The sequence below is a fragment of the Homalodisca vitripennis genome, unplaced genomic scaffold, assembly GCF_021130785.1.
Source record: "Homalodisca vitripennis isolate AUS2020 unplaced genomic scaffold, UT_GWSS_2.1 ScUCBcl_1140;HRSCAF=4390, whole genome shotgun sequence".
Classification (NCBI taxonomy): Eukaryota; Metazoa; Arthropoda; class Insecta; order Hemiptera; family Cicadellidae; genus Homalodisca; species Homalodisca vitripennis.
This window is the reverse complement of record NW_025777252.1, coordinates 70,924-89,199: the sequence shown is the minus strand read 5'-3', so window position 1 is coordinate 89,199 and position 18,276 is coordinate 70,924. Positions and strand designations below refer to the sequence as shown.

The following is an 18,276-nucleotide window of genomic DNA, read 5'->3' as shown; positions in this document are numbered from 1 at the left end:
TAAGTAATATAACCTTCCCGTTAAACCCACACTGGACACAGCAAAGACCGAGGTGTCACTTAAATCTGGGCAACCTTATGGATGTCCAGGAGCGGCACATCACTAACCGCAAATGTCGAGATTCTGGGTTGCAGGAGCAATTCGATAGGTCTAGTCTTCTGCAGGAGATGACTGTTGGAGTTGGTGGGGTTCGTTCCCTAACCTCAGAGGTTCTTGCTAGCCTCAACAAGGGTGTGCCACCCTCTACCTACTTTGACTGGAGAGGCTGGTTCAGAGCTGGGCCTCCCCTTCTTCCGGGGAGACATGACTTTGAGATTAGTGCCCTAAGTTTTCCTCATGGATAAGAGGCGGCTCCTACCCCCTAACCTTACCCATCCTGAATATCCTGCCACTCCGGAAGCAGCACTAAGGTTCTTACAGGACCAAGTGCAATGTATAAGCTTCTTCTCCTAAGAGAACAAAAAAGTGATATACTGTAAAAGTAATATATACTAAAATATACCCAGTCACTCCATAATTAAGTAACAAGGACCGGTCTGGAGTATACTAGTGCTAAGGTAGCCTACTACATACTACAGTAAGCTAGTACTGGCAAGCAATGAATATACTACAGTACTATAGTATAGTATTCATTGCAAGTACTAGCAGCTACTTCTGCTCCCCACAGAGGACTCAAGAGTGGCAACGAGAGGAAACTCTTCACTTATTGGCTGTCTTGATTACATCTTACGTAGAAAAATTCAACTAACTCACGAACAATAAAATAAACGGAACGGAACTTTCAAACGCTACAGCAACGAAATCGACACGCCTGTCACTCTTCCCATTCTCTTCAGTTGACCAACCTACGTTATGTTACTAGAACTAGCCGTCATATAGTGTCTACCATCGTTCTAACAAACAATACTATTTTTTACCAATCTCTTTGGTTGTTACTTAAAAATTAATACTCCTCATTGTATCAGTTAAGTTTAATAAACTAGAATTCAATTTTAAACATATTTGGAGATATTTTTCAAATCATTGTCTAAAATATGATGTTTTTCACGGAAATAAGTAATGTTAGATCATTGTATGGTAATAAAACAACTAACTTTTGTTTTCATTGTTATTACTTTCCATACTTTACTATTTCACGTTTTTCAATATATTTACTTGATGGTTTTACTTCAAGAGTTTTCATCGTTTCGACATCACAGACACATAGACTTCAACAATGTAGTGCCATATAGGTGAAGAGGCATTCTCATGAGACATTTCAGATGCTGCGCGTGAGAGGAAGATGATCTGGAACTAAAATCAACATTTGCATTTCATAGGTCTGGTTTTTTAATCAGCACAAACTCCATATCTGTCAAAAGGCTCGATTCTTATGAGGGAAACCAATAAACACTTCTCTGACCAGGTGTAATTATTTGTATTTTCGCAGGCAACTATCCATGTAATGAAAAAACAAATATTGTTGGTCGTTCTCAATAAGAATTGAGGTCAATGTGCGTGGTAATCATTTCTAAATGATAGTGCGTTTTTTGTAGGTGTGGCGCAGCACTGATAATTTTTATAATCTCGCCACTTTGACTTATTGTTATTGTATTGATAAAATGTAAAATCTTAAAATTTAAATAATTTGATTCCCTGCATATTTCATGAAATTCGTCATACTCTCTATATACGAAGTATTGTATATTTTTCCAGGGCTGCCAGTGATGCTTTGGTAGTCCGCTTCTCGATTGTGGTGATTATGCTCACAACCTAATTAGCCATCGATAAGCAAGATTGATTTGTTATTAGCTAAAACGGGTCCAATACACTAGTATTGTTGAACCTCGTAATATTTCAAGTTCACTGCCCACAAAGATTAAGATGTTATATTAGGTATATTTAATTTACAAAATCTGGAATCCATCCTATACTAAAATACTTATTCACCTACAACGTTCAAACATAAAAACATTATCCTTGCATCGCAAACCGCAGTATCTTTCTACATTAATTGTGTTACTATAAAATCCTCCTGATTACGTTTGTAGAGGGAAACGAGATTTTATTATTGCAGAGGTTGTAAACCCTTTTATATCCTTTGCGCTTAGGACAGTAGCTTATTATCGGCTGTAGTTTTTATGGGACAAACACAATAAATATTATTTGAGCCAGTCGTCGATATAAATCATTTTAGAGGACATAAAAACGTAATTACGGTATGAAACTACCGTTTCCAGTAGTAAGGTCGAAACTCTATCTTGATCATCGAGTCTTCCATAGTAACCATGACTAGAGTCAACCATTAACTGAGTATAGCAACAATAAAGGAAATTAGATGGTCTATGTTTGGTGTTGTGTACAACTGTGAATATCAGATAGTCTGTTCTGATGCACAACTGTGAATATCAGATAGTCTGTTCTGATGCACAACTGTGAATATCAGATAGTCTGTTCTGATGCACAACTGCGAATATCAGATAGTCTGTTCTGATGCACAACTGCGAATATCAGATAGTCTGTTCTGATGCACAAATGCGAATATCAGATAGTCTGCTTTGGTGTATAACTGTGAATACGAGTACAATTTATCAGTCTGCTCTGATGTAAAAATGTGAATAGCAGATAGTCTGTTCTGATGTACAACTGTGAACTGCATTTATAGTCTGATCTGATGTGCAATCATGAATAGCAGGTAGAGGCGCATGGCAGAGAGCCTCTGGAACATATTTTATTATCCTGTTTGGCACAAATCATTACGATGAACTAAAGATAGAATGATAGATGATAGAATGAGAAGGAATTCAATTAACTTAATTTGTAAAAATAAATTAATTTGTATGATACCGCTAACAAAATATCCTAGTCCGATAAGCACTTGTATCACACAGATCATGTAATCCCAATTTAAAGTGTAGTAAACATATAATACTAGAGTAATAGCTTACAGGACAGTTAACAGAGTGTTCATGATCTGAAACGGAATAAACGATCCTCAATCATCTGGTGATTTGGTGCAGAAATTGATTGATAAAGTGAAAATGAGTAGAGGTTTTCACAATTTTTTTGTTATTAAAGAGTTTTATCAAGTTTGTTTTTAAGAGTTGACATTTGAATTGAATGTTTAAACTATCGACAACATGATGTTTTACTGTATGGCCATATCCGTCAACATGCGGCAAAACGAACTCAAGATCTAATCACAGAATTTTGCTAGGAACAATTTAATAATTCCTAAATAGCCCTAACTTAGTGCCCATTGACTACTGTATTGGTTTGTTTCTTAATCAGAAGAAACATCTTGAAGATCAGCGCTCAAACTACAACAGTAGCGTCACAATGATTGCACTTCAGACGCTGCGAATCTTCTATGATGACAGTACACACAAGATTACTTTTAGAAATAGTAAGTGCCTTAATATTGATGGCGGTTATGTAGAAATGTAAAAAAGGCAAACTTTCATATAAAAACTGTACTCTAAATAACTGTAAATGAAACAAAAAGTGAGAAACACGCCTTGTGTTTTTATACTCTACAATATTATGTAAATTAAGGTATTTATACAAGATACTATTTTGTAGCTGGTCTATAACAAGCAGCACTACATGACTAAGTGTTTGTATTGGCCGTAACTGTGGATTCGGGCAAACTAATAACAATAAACTGTCCTGATAACAGTTATTACTAATAATTTTGAAACTTCCAAGCACATATCCTGCATGAACTCTTATCAGGAGGCAATTTATTTACCTTTAATGTCCTCAACTTTCTCCACAACCTGGCCAAACTGTAAGGATTTAATTATCCGATCGGATATTCAAGCCATTACGCTATTTCGTTAAAAACAATAATTGTTTCAGCTACCTAAGTACATTTTTGAGGTCTGAAAATGAATTGATTAGGACAGTGCATGTACAAATAAATATTTTGTATAAAATAAACATATATCTACACTATAACCGAACACCTTTCAAATTTGAGAAAAGCTATTATTCAATTGTATCTGAAAGAGAAATCCATAATCAATTCACTGGCACTAGTTGTATCTGCCTTGTAATTGATTTAATGTAATAAGGGTTTAGGAAGAAAATCTTTAATACGAGTCAAACTAATGAGTTGACAAACCAGAATATACATGACGGACACTAAAAATAAATAAAATATCAATATAGCCAAGCTGGGTAATATTAATCAGCAATTAATAAATGTGTAAGTATAGCATATACTCAAATGGCAACGTACCAGTTGAATGCCATATTCAGTGGTATCGTACAAAATATAGTTGATGCTCAGTGGAACCGTGCTAGTAGTATAATGATTACAGTATCTCTGGTTAGTTACCGTTCCAATTAATCCGATTGATCTCCTCTTACACTTTGTCACTATAGATGATACAGTTAGGAATAAGAGATACTGTTTATGAGCAGTAAATATATTTCTACATTTATAATAACCTCTTCCTCTCACGCTTACGCAATAATGGTGACAATTAAAATTTAATTTGTCTGTACAAATCTTTAGACGTCCAAACCCTGAAATGTTTTTTAATCGTATTTTATCATAAACTAAAACAATTGCTCTCTTTTGAGTTTTTGTGATGTATCTAAGTCATCACCATAAACATTCCGTAATTTTTATATTTACAATCGCATAACTAACTTGAAAATAACAGTAAGAAATATACTAAACACGTAATGCTTCTATCAGGCAATAATTACAACCAATTAGAGAGAGAGTTAATAATTTATTACATTTAAGTTATAATTATTCATATAGAAGTACACTTTTTCTAAATGGTATAAACCACAGGCAAGGAAGAAAGAGTGAGACATTTCTCATGCGACAGGAAACAATTGAAGTATAAAGCTTGGTATATAAACTGTTGAAAGTTTATTGTTCTTAAGTTAATGTCATAAATTACCTCTATCTAAGTGAGGCAATTTTACACTTGAGTTATTTCACTTTTCACTGTATAGAGGAAGTTCGCAGCTACTTTCACAGTTTGCCGTATTCTTACCTTAAGTGTCGAGTTTCCTCGAAGTTTCTTAATTCATTTCTCTATTGATATTTCTTGTTTTAATGTAAAAGAATAAATGTTAAATATATGTATTTTAAATTTTATACTTTAAAAAATTTAACTTTTTAGTATATATTTTTTATGGATTACAACCTATAGATTTACAAAGTTTCAATTTCTAGCGGATCGAGTCCTATTAGATAATGTTTATTATATCTTCGTTTAAAATTTATTTAGATTGCATAACTATATAAAAACTATTTGATATGTCTGTGTTTGTTTCTGAACTGCCAAGTGTTTATTATCTGTACAGTGTTTAAAGCATTTAAAGGACCCGAGAGGCTTTTTGTACCAAATCATATTTATTGGTGTACAAAGTTTTACTGAGTATTTGTTTTCAATATTGAAAATAAATTAAGTAGCTGTCTGATTTTAGTGTCAACCACATCCATTTTACAAAAATATGATTCCGCGCGTCTCCTCAATGGATGGTAATTAAATAATAAAATATTACACAACTTTACACAAGGGTTTTCATCGAGTAGTTTAAGAATGTGACGATTCTTAAACTGTGACGATGAATTAAGGTAGTTTTGATTGTACATGTATACATGTGCAAATATGACACCTTCTTTGAACCAAGACCTATTTCAATATGTCATTTACGAAACTTGAAAAATGTCCAAATAATAGTCGACACTTACTTAATTGAATTAACTTTGAGGTTTAATTACTTCGCAAAGTTAAACAACCAACTCGGAGAGATTTATATTCCACGATTAAAGCCAGACTATAAGCGAATATTAACTCTGATAACTTTAATCAGTTGGATGGAATAAGTTAATGGTAAGCGGATTTGAGTGAAATTGTCCTTATTGATGGGCAAACTTGGCGTGGTTCAGATGAGCACAAGTTTAGCCCGAGTTTAGGATTACGGAGTTTGATACTTTATTGTATCCGAGGATTCTCAAGTGGGGGATCGTCATAAATATTGAATGTGGCTTTGTATGGCATTACAGATAATTGCTGACGTACTTCTATAATCCGGTTAATAGAGATTTAGGATGTTCGAGGCAAGAAAGTTTTAGAATTAATCTTCCTGTGTCACGTGGATTCCGTATCAACCTTCAGTTGGCGCGGATCTTTGTAAATTAAGCGATGATAGAACATAATTCATGCTTGGAAACTGACTTCAAGATCCTATAAATGCAGTCATAGCAGGGCTTTCCTTTATTCGGAATCCACATAAAAATTAAGAATCGACTGCCTTGGTTATCATTAGTCATTGGACTGTTAATTTATCATACTTGCTAACAATCAGACATAACTAGAGCTAGCAAGAAACTATCATAAACCTCCATTCATATAGCAGAAAAGACGAAATTCAGCACTTCACTGGAGTGAGTAACAGGCAAAGTTCACAACGTGTATTCCAGTTAGACCTAGTATTACCACTAACAGGACATATTTACTGGATTATTTCTTAAAGCAGAAAAGAAGTTAATGGCAGAATAAGGTAATTTTTCAAAATACCACCTAGTTAACCTCCGTAACGAAGTACACTAGTACAGAATTATCCGAAGTTTATGGTACGAAGGCTATTTCGGATAATCGAAATCTAGGATAAGAGGGATCGCCATTGAAAATTTCCTTCCGTTTGGTAGTGACATGTAGAAGCAATGACGTCACGCACCCGACACTGCGTGGTCCACGTTCATTATTTATAACCTTAGAATGTAATCAATTGCTAACGGAAGCCAAGCTAATAGCATAAACAACATTCTAATGTAGTTCTTATAATGTTCTTCGGATAACCCAGAACTTCGGATAATCGTATTCCGGATAATCGAGTTCCATATAAGATTTCCTTATTATTTTTCCATATGTGCTTATTATCATTTTCTAGTGATGCAATCAATACAAATTGAGAAATATTTCAATGTTATTTTAAATAACTAAATAAATATACATATATTTTATTTCAGTATACACGTAAACAGTTGGTGGGAGTGCATTAAATTTAGTTTCTAAAAAAGGACTGAAAACAAGCAATGAACTTTTTTAAAGATGTGTTTTGTTAAGCGTATGAAAGTTCTGTGATATGTTTACACCTAGTAGTGTAATCAGTAAAATTTGAAAAATATCATTTTTAACTATTTATTATTTTAAAAGTTTACTAATGTACATATTTTAATACATAATATTACTAATGTATTATTACATATTATTATTAATAAACTGCATTTGCTTGAAAAAATATGTAAGGGTACATTAATATACAGTGGTTTTTATATTAATTTCAGACGTGAGTCTTAAATCTCTAAAAACTACTCGTATATTAACTAAGGGTATTTGCTAAGAAGATTATAATTTTTTATAATGAAATTTAATTTAAAATGTTAAAATAGGATTCTGTATCTAATAAGTATAAGGAATTTGTCATAATTTACTTATTTCCTCAAATACAGATACAATTATTAAGGCCGTTTATACATTCAAATTTTAATCCTTAAATAAATCCTATAGCGGTTGAATAAAATTAAAATTAACATATAATATCTTTGAAAAGTTCCTAAATATTTTTCACGAAAACCAAGGGAACAAAAAAGATGTTAAGGTGGTTCTAGACGCAAACGTTGCTGTCTAGAATTTCGCCATCACATGTATATCCATGACACTTATGTAAGACAAGTGCACTCCGACTTATTTCCTCAGACAGAAGAGATGTAGAACTGTTTGAGACTTTCCCATTAAGTGGATAACTGATGGTGCCAATTTCGAGAAGATGAAAGAGTGTTTTACGTGCCAAAATATTTCAGATCTGGTCCGAGTCCAAGCCCCTGGCGAAAAGCCAGGCCAAGTGTAAGGCCTTTCTTTATGTAAAGATTTACTGAACATTCATTACAACTTGGAACTTTATTGTTAGAGGATTGTATTGCACGAGAAGAATAATGTCACCACATAACAAAATCTGCAAGAGTTAATCCTTGGGAGATACACTTAAAGATATAGGGATAGAAACTGACTGCACTCACAACAATTTAGGACAGGATTATACGTTAATTTTATTTCAAGGTTTATAATCTGAAAAGCATAATTTTTGCCTGTCTATAGAACAGTTGCAGCGGAAACGTTTGCAGGTTTTGTCCAAGAAATATACTGAAATGTAAACTTTTTCATAAGTAAAGAGGTTTTATTACCACCACTCTATTGACGTTATGCTATTACTCCTTATTTGACAACAGAATATATAATTAAAATATCAATTAAACAAATTCTAAGCATATTTGAAATGTTGACAACGTAATCCAAAACTAGATCTCAAGATCATCGAGTGACTTGGCAGTACATTAAGACATTCGTATCACAAAATTAGTGTACAAAGAGTTAAAAAAATATTGCCTAAGCAAATTGTGAAGAATTATTTCCCTCCGTCAACTGATTTCTAAGTTCACTAAGTATTAAATGATGGTTAATCGGACTTGGACATTGGACCTTTTGTATGCCATTTCTATAATGTACTGTATTTTAGTAAAGTAACCAAACACCATAATGAATCCATGAAACCTTGCACTACATATTTACAAATCAGTATAAAACTGTAATTAATTATTGTATGCTCAAACCTAAATTATGGCGGAAATAGCTTCTCCATGATTGCAAAGTAATATGGAAATCATCGTGTCCCAGGATATGGTGTCAGAAGTTTTTATAAAGTGGTCCAATAAAAACTGCCCAATTTAATACACAAAACAGTGCGGCAGATATCAAAACATCATTAACAATAAAAAACCTAAGTTTATTGTGGAGTAACATGAGTGGTATAAATACCAAACCCCCTGTACACCGTGCAGTGTAGTCTACTGTTGCTAACCATGAATACCAGTACACTTCTGATCCTGGCACTCGGCTGTGTAGTGGCGGCGGAACAGGTGAGTGACACACAGACACACACACACGCGTATTGTGGAGTAACATCAGTGGTATAAATACCAAACCCTGTGTACACCGTGCAGTGTAGTCTACTGTTGCTAACCATGAATACCAGTACACTTCTGATCCTGGCACTCGGCTGTGTAGTGGCGGCGGAACAGGTGAGTGACACACAGACACACACACACGCGTATTGTGGAGTAACATCAGTGGTATAAATACCAAACCCTGTGTACACCGTGCAGTGTAGTCTACTGTTGCTAACCATGAATACCAGTACACTTCTGATCCTGGCACTCGGCTGTGTAGTGGCGGCGGAACAGGTGAGTGACACACAGACACACACACACGCGTATTGTGGAGTAACATCAGTGGTATAAATACCAAACCCTGTGTACACCGTGCAGTGTAGTCTACTGTTGCTAACCATGAATACCAGTACACTTCTGATCCTGGCACTCGCGTTTGTGAATAAAGTGTTTCTGAATTCTGACACAACATAAATATATGTATGCGAAGTTTTAAAATATATATTCCTTACGAAGTTTGAAACGTGTCAGTAAGAGAGTCAATAAAATTAGTAGCTGTAGCTTTAAAGTCTATAGATTACCACAATTACCAAAAACATCTTTATAATGTAATCGTTCTTACTTAGTCCACATTTTAAAATCTTTCATAATTGTTAATTGACTTTAATATGTCAACTTTTATTATTTCAGTCAGAGTTTTCACAAGAAGAATACAAAAGGGTAATCGTGGAATGCAAGAAAGAAGTGGGATTCAGTGAGAGTAAGTCTGTTATAATTTGTTTAGTTCTTTAGATTTCCTAAACCTTCCATAATTAACTACACACTTGCTAATTTCATCACCATCAGCTTTGATTGAAGTCAAATTTTAATAAGGACATTTTTAAAGCATGATTGATTCAATTCTAGTATTGTTGCAGTGCTAAAACAGGAATTTAGGATTTTACAAAAATGTGGGTTTCTGTTAATACATAATTGAAATAATTTAACTTTCTGTCAAACTATAGTGATAAGCAGAAACTAACTTTAAATCTATAGGTCAATCATAGTAAATTTGAATATTCTGACATATACAAAAACTGATACTCATATTGGTTTATTTGCTAGATTAATATAATTTAGGAAAACTCAAAATAATTCTCTTCTTTGTCGTGTTTGTGTTATAAATTTCAGGTGTTTATGTAAATGTGAACTTTCGGCTTTAAGATCTCTATTTCATCTGTAATACATGTGTAGATCATATTATCCAATTTGTTGCTGGGACAGTAGCCTATAACCACCAGTAACAAGGACGTAGCCAGAGATTCCAAGGGGTCCGGACCCCCCCCCAAGTTTACTTTTTTCAAATTACTGTTTTAGTAAACGATAATATTATTTAAATACTTCAGTATCACTGCTGAAATGTCGTTCCCAACAAGAAAAGAGTCAAGAACTTTTTAAGGAACAAAAATGGTCCCTTACTCCTGTCCATAATGGGAAAATATCAATTGTCTGGACCCCCCCCCCCCCCAATGTTTTCCTGGCTACTTTTTGACCAGTACTGCAGAGTCTACAGTAAATTATAGATTAGTGAATAAAACCAAGCACTGTGAAAAGTTTATTCTTTAAATAAACATTAAACAGTTAAAGTTTCAAGTACTTCCATTGCAGCTAAATATTTCTTTTGCTATAAAAATGTGAAGTCAGTGATTTTACATTATTCTGTTACAGAGGATCTTGACATGACCGAAATGGGCAAAGTGGGCATGGAAAGATTTGATCCACGGGACCAATACAAGGCAAGGACTAAGAATAAATTTTAAGACTACAATATTTTGTAATATCTGTTTGAATTTAGTGTAATGAGGATATAATACTTTTAGTTTTAATATTTTGCTTAAGCTCGTATAAAAATTACTTTTTTATTGTCTAACGAGATTGGTAAAACCGTAGGCCTTCATTGCACTTACTACATACAGTTGCTTCATGCTAAGGTGATGCGATACTTTTTTGGCAAGGTTAATTTTTCATTTAATAATTACAGCCCATTAATGCGTCCCTGAAGGTAGAAACAATTTTGTTCCAGCATTATTTTTTCAAAAACGTATTTATGAAGTTTGTTAACAATTTTTCTACTTTTAAAGGAAATGTCTTTGAGTGTTAACCTTGATAATTAGCAAATTTTAAAAGTAATACAAATACGAGCATTATTTATACTAAATTCCTTTAGAGAAAGTAATGTTAACCAATAACAGTACCTTAACCCTGGAAACTTTTATTATTCATCATTTGTAGTGAAGTAATCGTTAAGAATGATGTGTTTTCGAATTTGATATTTTACTTTTTTAGAATTTTATACTTTATATCATTTGAATTTGTATTTATTTGTATAAGAAAAATTATAATGGTATTTTTATACGAAATTCAATTAAATAAACAATAAACGCCTGCAGATGAAAATCGACCATAGTAGTACAATAATTAGTAATATTTCCATATATTTATTTAATTTAGGCTTTAACGAGACAAATTGTTCACGTTAAATTACAAATCTATTTAATTTTAATTGATATAAAAAGGAAACAAAAATTCTTATTATACAACATTTATTATGTTGTAAACTAGCGATGGTTTTATGCTGAAATGTCTACAACATAATATAAATGTTATTCTATAAAGGGTTTAGTTTCATTTTTATAATAGTTATAAGTATGATTCTTATATCACGGAATTAATATTTAATAGATATTAATATGTATACTTTAACTCATATAACTAACAACCAAATTTAAAGCATTAGTTTAAAACCCTTGTGAATTTATAATTTTTTTAAACTGAATAGGTTGGTACAAAGCAAGGTAAATGTTTCATTTAAACTAATACTATTTCAGTTGTTAAATTTGTTCCTACTAATTGGACAACTGATGGTACATGTTATGGATTCAAAAATTCATAAATGGTTTTATTTTATTTTTCAGCGCATGGTTTCTTGCGCCATGAAGGCTCTAAAACTTGTAAGTAAAATAACTCATTAGTTACAGTTTATGCATGAAAATTTAAAGTATCAAATTGGAGCTAGACTAAAAAATGTATAGTTTTTCGATTTTTTCTATAAACATACAATTTTGTCCAATTATTGAATTTATTCATAATTCGTGTAATGTAGTCTGCCCAACGTACTTATTAAGAAAAGAAACTTTTAATTTACAAATAATATTTTCTGTATTTTCTTCTCCAATATGCAACAGTTAAATATTGTTTTCCCATTTTTTAGAAATATAAACATCGATAACTGCGAAACAGTTATATTGTACAAAACTACAAAGAAGATAGATGAAGTTTTTCTTGTCATCAAATAGGTAGTGTCCAACCTTTCAATCATGTTCCACTCTGTCGGGTAAAGAATGTATCAATATAATTTTAAATAAATATCCGGGTTCTATTCTAGTAGAAGAAAGTAACTTTGTGTATCAGTATTTATTGCAAACAATATACACTCGCATTTTATATTGAAATGTTGATATTATCTCAACCAATTCCTGCATTGCTTTCCTTAACCACCTAAATTAGGATGTAGGTCTAATCAAGATTAGGATGAGAAATAAACCACGCAAAAAGGCAATTTTTGTGTATGGGCTAGATATCCTCCAGGAAGGACAAGCCATTTTTAGAAGTACAGTTGGTTTGGTCAAGGGAAATAAGAGCTCCATGTTATTCTCTTGAAACTTTGAAAGTAGCTGATTTGAGAAACGATTTAAATTTAAAATTAAAAACCCCAGACGTAACAATACTTAAATATAGCATGTACCATACTTAGATATATCTTCCTGCCATAAAATAATAATATAAATTATTCCTGGTTTAATTAATTTAATAAATAGGAGATACAGAGTAAACCACACAGCAGATCGTTTTGTCCTCGTAACTCTTTTAGTCTTGCTACTAAGACATTTTCAGAAACAACAGAATAAATTGTTGCAACTTTTCTAAAATGACAAAAAATCTGTTTTAATGTTAAGAACATTTACGGAGACATAGTGGTAATATACTTTTACAAGGATTGAAAATACATCAAAACATACAAAAAAACTTGTTTATATTTCCAAGTATGTATGTATCCATCACTAGATGTTAAAGCCAGCACATGTGAACATTAATCTAGTCCTGTTAACCCTTGAACACATGTGACAGATGGACGAGTCCGGCGAGATGGACACGAAGAGGTCCTCGGACCTGGTCGACAGCATGATGAAGGGTCGCGCTCCTGAAGAGGCCCTTCAAGCGAAAACGGTGTTAATGGAGTGTGCAGAAAAACGTAAGATACCTAAACATAACCTAAAATTAGTCATTAGTAATATTATGTAACTATATAATGTACTGATCTGATATTAGAGCGCCGGTCGTTGATTACCACTGAATATTCATTGTTCAGAAGCGGTTGCAAACTAACCAATTCAAGTATCGATTATCAAAGTAAATTAGGATAAAAAGGTGTTTCTCAATTTGAAGAAAGACTAAACTAGTCCTACAGTATGACTATATTTGTGCATTATTTTGAAACGCTCTGACCTGTTTGAAATATTAGGGTCGACATCTTATCTTCTTACGATTTGTTATTACTAGATGGTCGATCTCAATAAATTAACCCCTGAGAGAATGTGATAATGAAATATGAAAATAATTTGATAATCACCGACTCGGCATATGTCTTGGATTCCATTGAGGATGAATCGTTTTACTTTGTGAGAGTAAGAAAGGGAACTGACTCTGAAATGACATCTTACTCATGACATTATGTCTTTATTTGAAATTGTACACTTTAATTATTTGAAATGTATTTTATTATTTCAGAAAAACGGAACATTTTCAAGGGATATGAAGTAGCGGGTTGTATCGCAGATTATATGATGAAAGCTAAGGACAACTGGACTAGCTTTAGTTTTTAATTATGTAAGTATTCATTTCATAATTTATGTTTTTTCCCATTTCAAAGTATCTGAAGTGCTTTACAATAACCTTATTTTATGAATGCGAAAGTGTTGTAAGCTATTCAACCGACTGTACTGAAATTGTACATGGACATTCTTAAGGTCCCTGGTTCACATATCTATTCTTATTTGGGAAATCCCTCCGGGGTAGGCTCCAATGGTGTCTAAAGTGGTGAAAAATACCACCTTAGTCTCAGTTGCATTACGGCAAACAAATATTATTAATTGAAAGAGCCTATTAAATTAATATAATAAATTGTTCTGTGTAAACATTACAGTACCAGCATATGTTTAGTTAACTTAACAACAATTTTCAATTTGATTACATTTATAGCTTAAAAGCATAAGGTAAACTTTATAGTAACAACCATTCTTGTTTTGATCTTCTCTGCAAACGATATTGAACACAGATTAAGGAAATATCCAGATAATAAATTTAAAAGTTTTAGTAAAATATACTTTAAAATTTACATTTTAGCGACTATTACAGTGCTTGGTCAGTACTGTAATCATCCAGATATAAAAGACAAAGTTACTATCGAACTTTTACTATACATTAAAAAACCCAGTAGTTGTCTATTTACTTGTAGGCTTCTCAGATCTGTGAGTGTATATATTTTTTTTTATCGAAAAATAAGGAAAAATCAATTATGGTACAATAAATACTAAGACCAATAAATTAAAATGGCCATAAATATAAACTTTTTGACCGGTAGTGTCAACAAGGCAAACTCAACATTGGCGTCGGAAATTTAATTTACTCGAGGCAAAGTGCTCATACTAATGGAAACCCCACGAAATTGCGTGCGTCGCCACATGATTATAAAAAATGATAAACAGTGTTAGAATATGTACTACCAATTAATAAAAAATACAAGATAATGATTAAAAAGTTTAAAAGTTAAAAAGGTTTTGGAGAAAAGAACTTAAAAATCCACTTCGAGTGCAAGGGTTTGCACAAAATTAAAATGTTACATCACTTTATATGACTCATTATTAATTAAATGTTGAAGATATTATACCACAGTAAAAGATAAACTTTCTATTTGCATATTGTGTTTGTGTGTTCACCATAACTAATGCATATTTTAATTTCCAGGTATTCCTTGACGTCACAGAGTCTGCATTTCGTTTTATCGTCTTTTAATAAAGTTTAGGTGTTTACATAATTGTCTTTTTTATACCTAACACAGTTTTACTTTATATATACATGTATTAGGATTATTTATTCTTAATATTCAAGTGATAAATGCCAAGATATGGAATTATGCGCGCAACCTCTGTACTTTGTAACAGTAAAAACTTCCTTATTTTGATTATATACAATGGTGCAATGATGTTATGATGTGCAAACACAAAACATCTTTTTGCAAAATCAACATTTTTATAAAAAAAATGTATATAAGAGGATGTTTGCATATATTACATTGATACTCAGAAATTATTTGACCAATCATTATGGAAATTTGTATGTATATGTATTTTTTCCAGGTAGAAGGTTTATATGTTATGCCGATTGATGTAACTCGCCACCAAACGGCGCTGCGAAAGATAAAAGTTTTGAAAGCGCCTGCACATTAACAACTGCAACAACGAGACAGTTACGGATATTAATACTCAAACACTAATTGAAGTCGCTAAGTTATGAGATATGTTTGTCTTTAAAATAAATTTATGGCTGATTTATGGCAGCTTGAGTGTTAGACCACTTCATAATAATGTACATGTACTTGTACGATGGCTATAAACATACCTTTTGACAGATTGTCTTGATAGTGCCAACAACGTACAACGGCGTTGGAAATATAATTCACTTGAACCAGAACTGCTCACAACAGCACGGGCAGAGCTAACGAAAAGCTTGCGAAGCTGCGAGAAACAACTAGTACGTATATAAATTTCTAAATGAGATCTCAAAGATTTCTTCAAATGAATGCCCATTAATAACTAAATCTGACTATTCAATCCTAATATCCAATTGTTTGTCGGTTTAAAGGGCAAAAATACGTCCGAATTTTGGAGTGGAGTGGTGAGAACATAGATCACTGAACTCTAGATTAATAATAGATCAAAGTGCTTATAATATCTCGGCGTCTTGTAAATATAAGTGAATTGTACCTCGAAGAAGTATTATTTGATAAATAATACTTATGGTTAATATCTTTAATATTTTCTTCATTTAATGACAATTCTCTTATATTGACAAATTGTATTACCAGCTAAGAAGGAAACCGGTTATTAAAAAATTATACAGTGCGTATTATTGTGCAAAGAGTAAAGTTAATTCCCCCCTATGATGCAGAAAACAGAAGACCACACAAGGACGCTGAGGTAAAATTTATGTTTCGTCTCCAGGTAATAAATCTCATTAACTCCCGCAGTTAAGTTGTTTACTTACTCTTATAAGTCAAAACCAGTATTCTCCAAGTGTTACGTTTACCTCCGCGTGGTTGTTATAGTTCAGCCTAAGTTTCATATTCTATTATTATGGTTACTTTATTGACACAGCAAAAAGGTCTTCTTCGTATGCTTAAGTAAATGTGTCAATCTCTAAACCGAGAGATCATAAGTTCAGACATATAAATCCTTGTAGTAAATAAGTACTATGATAAATAAAATGGCACTGGTGAAATAATCAAAGTGGGAAATAAAGACCAAGAAACAAGATCTTTTCTATCACACGTAATCCTTAGCTACCTTATTCGTGAACGTGCTAATTTTAAAATAGGACATAAATACAATATTTATAAACACTTGAAGTAAAATTTGTGTGTTGCCAAATGTTTGTTAAATAAATAGAAGATTGAGAAAGAAAGTCAAGGCGGAAAACAAACCAAAGAGTGTAGCTGGACCAACTACAAACCCAAGGCACATACTTTTAATTTTTTACTTTAGATAGAAAACTGACGTTTTGGAAATTGACTCTAGAAAAACTTTCACTGTCAACCTCACAATCTAGAGATTTAGATTATTGTATTACACTTCAGAGTAAAAGACTATTTCTTGTATTTTATTATTAACATTCATCACAATACAATAAACGTTTAATCCATGTTCATTCCGAAGACAAATAAGTAAATTACGACTTAGTACGGTACATTAGAAGAAACCAATTATTTGCACATTCGAGGACATTGTAGTAAAATTAAGTATAAACAATATATTAGTAATTTGTGGTATGCAAATTCTAAAATTATAGAAATATTTATTAGTATTTTTAGTATACATTACAGCAAAAAATGTGAATTAGTAAAACTTGTCAAAAATTTTTTTCATTAACAAAAACAAATAATCTGGAATATATTTTGTAATACATATACTCTAAACTATATTTTAGCAATGAAACCAAAAAGATAAAAATATAACGATGGCTTCCAAAATACTACTACCTATTACGTGCATGACCTACATGAACCTACATGAAGTAAAAGGTTTTGACGGCGTAGCATTATTAGGCAGCTAACACACAGGTTAGGATGGAGAACAGAGTGTATTGAAATCCGTGGGTTGTTACCTGAATCGGCCTGAATTGTCTTAGGAACTGAGTAACGCACAGAAGACCGGGATCACTGTATTTCTGACTTAAAATAACATTGCAGGGCTCTCTATATTGTTAGAGGTCATGGATAATAACATTGCTTGATTTATAAAACGGACTTCTGTTATATACGCTACCGAGTGTCAGGACTGAGTGCACTCAAATTGGAAATAAAACCAAGCAAGTCTTTTTGTAGTCCTACTTTTCCAAAATTCCAAGAACCAATCCATAATCGGAAGAGGGGACTAAAAAGCCAGCAATAAGAATAATTGTTCAGATATTCCAGTTTCAGGAAGAAAAAATGTGTTCATATTAATACCTTAAATTTAAAATAGCTATGTTTTGATTTTTTTAAATAATTTAGAATTGTTATGAGTTTTTGGAAACCAAAACAAATTTAGATATCTGTGATAAAGAGGTTATCTTACAACTTATGATGTTTTAAAAATAAAGAATGGATGTGTGTAAATTTCAATTGTGTTATTCCCATTATGAGTTATAGGCAAGGACTGTTATTACTTATTACTGTTGAAGGTCTGGGCGACCCTGGACGGTACAGTTCGCATGCTACCAACGGGGTTCGAGAATCTATGACGGCGTGAAGAACCGGTCATACAATTACTTGTCATACTGACTCTACATATTCTTTAAATGGCAACACCACATCGAGCACAATTATTTAGCTAATCTTTACATTTTAATCCGGGCATATAAACACATAAAACTTTATAATTCTATTCCTTCCAAATGCGCTCATTCAAAAACTGCTCAAGCATTGCGGTTGTTACTTCTTCTTCTCTTAAGGAGAGGTCTAC

At 32.5% G+C, this 18,276-nt stretch overlaps 1 protein-coding gene across 1 annotated transcript; it reads left to right on the top strand.

The window, feature by feature from the left end:
• The first annotated feature begins 8,872 nt into the window (after positions 1 to 8,872).
• Positions 8,873 to 18,063, top strand: LOC124371228. The gene is made up of 8 exons (XM_046829559.1): positions 8,873 to 8,929; positions 9,014 to 9,091; positions 9,176 to 9,253; positions 9,650 to 9,719; positions 10,667 to 10,734; positions 11,914 to 11,949; positions 13,127 to 13,250; positions 17,996 to 18,063. Exons 1-8 carry the CDS (start codon positions 8,873 to 8,875, stop codon positions 18,061 to 18,063), a joined length of 579 nt encoding a protein of 192 aa, XP_046685515.1.
• Positions 18,064 to 18,276: the final 213 nt, after the last annotated feature.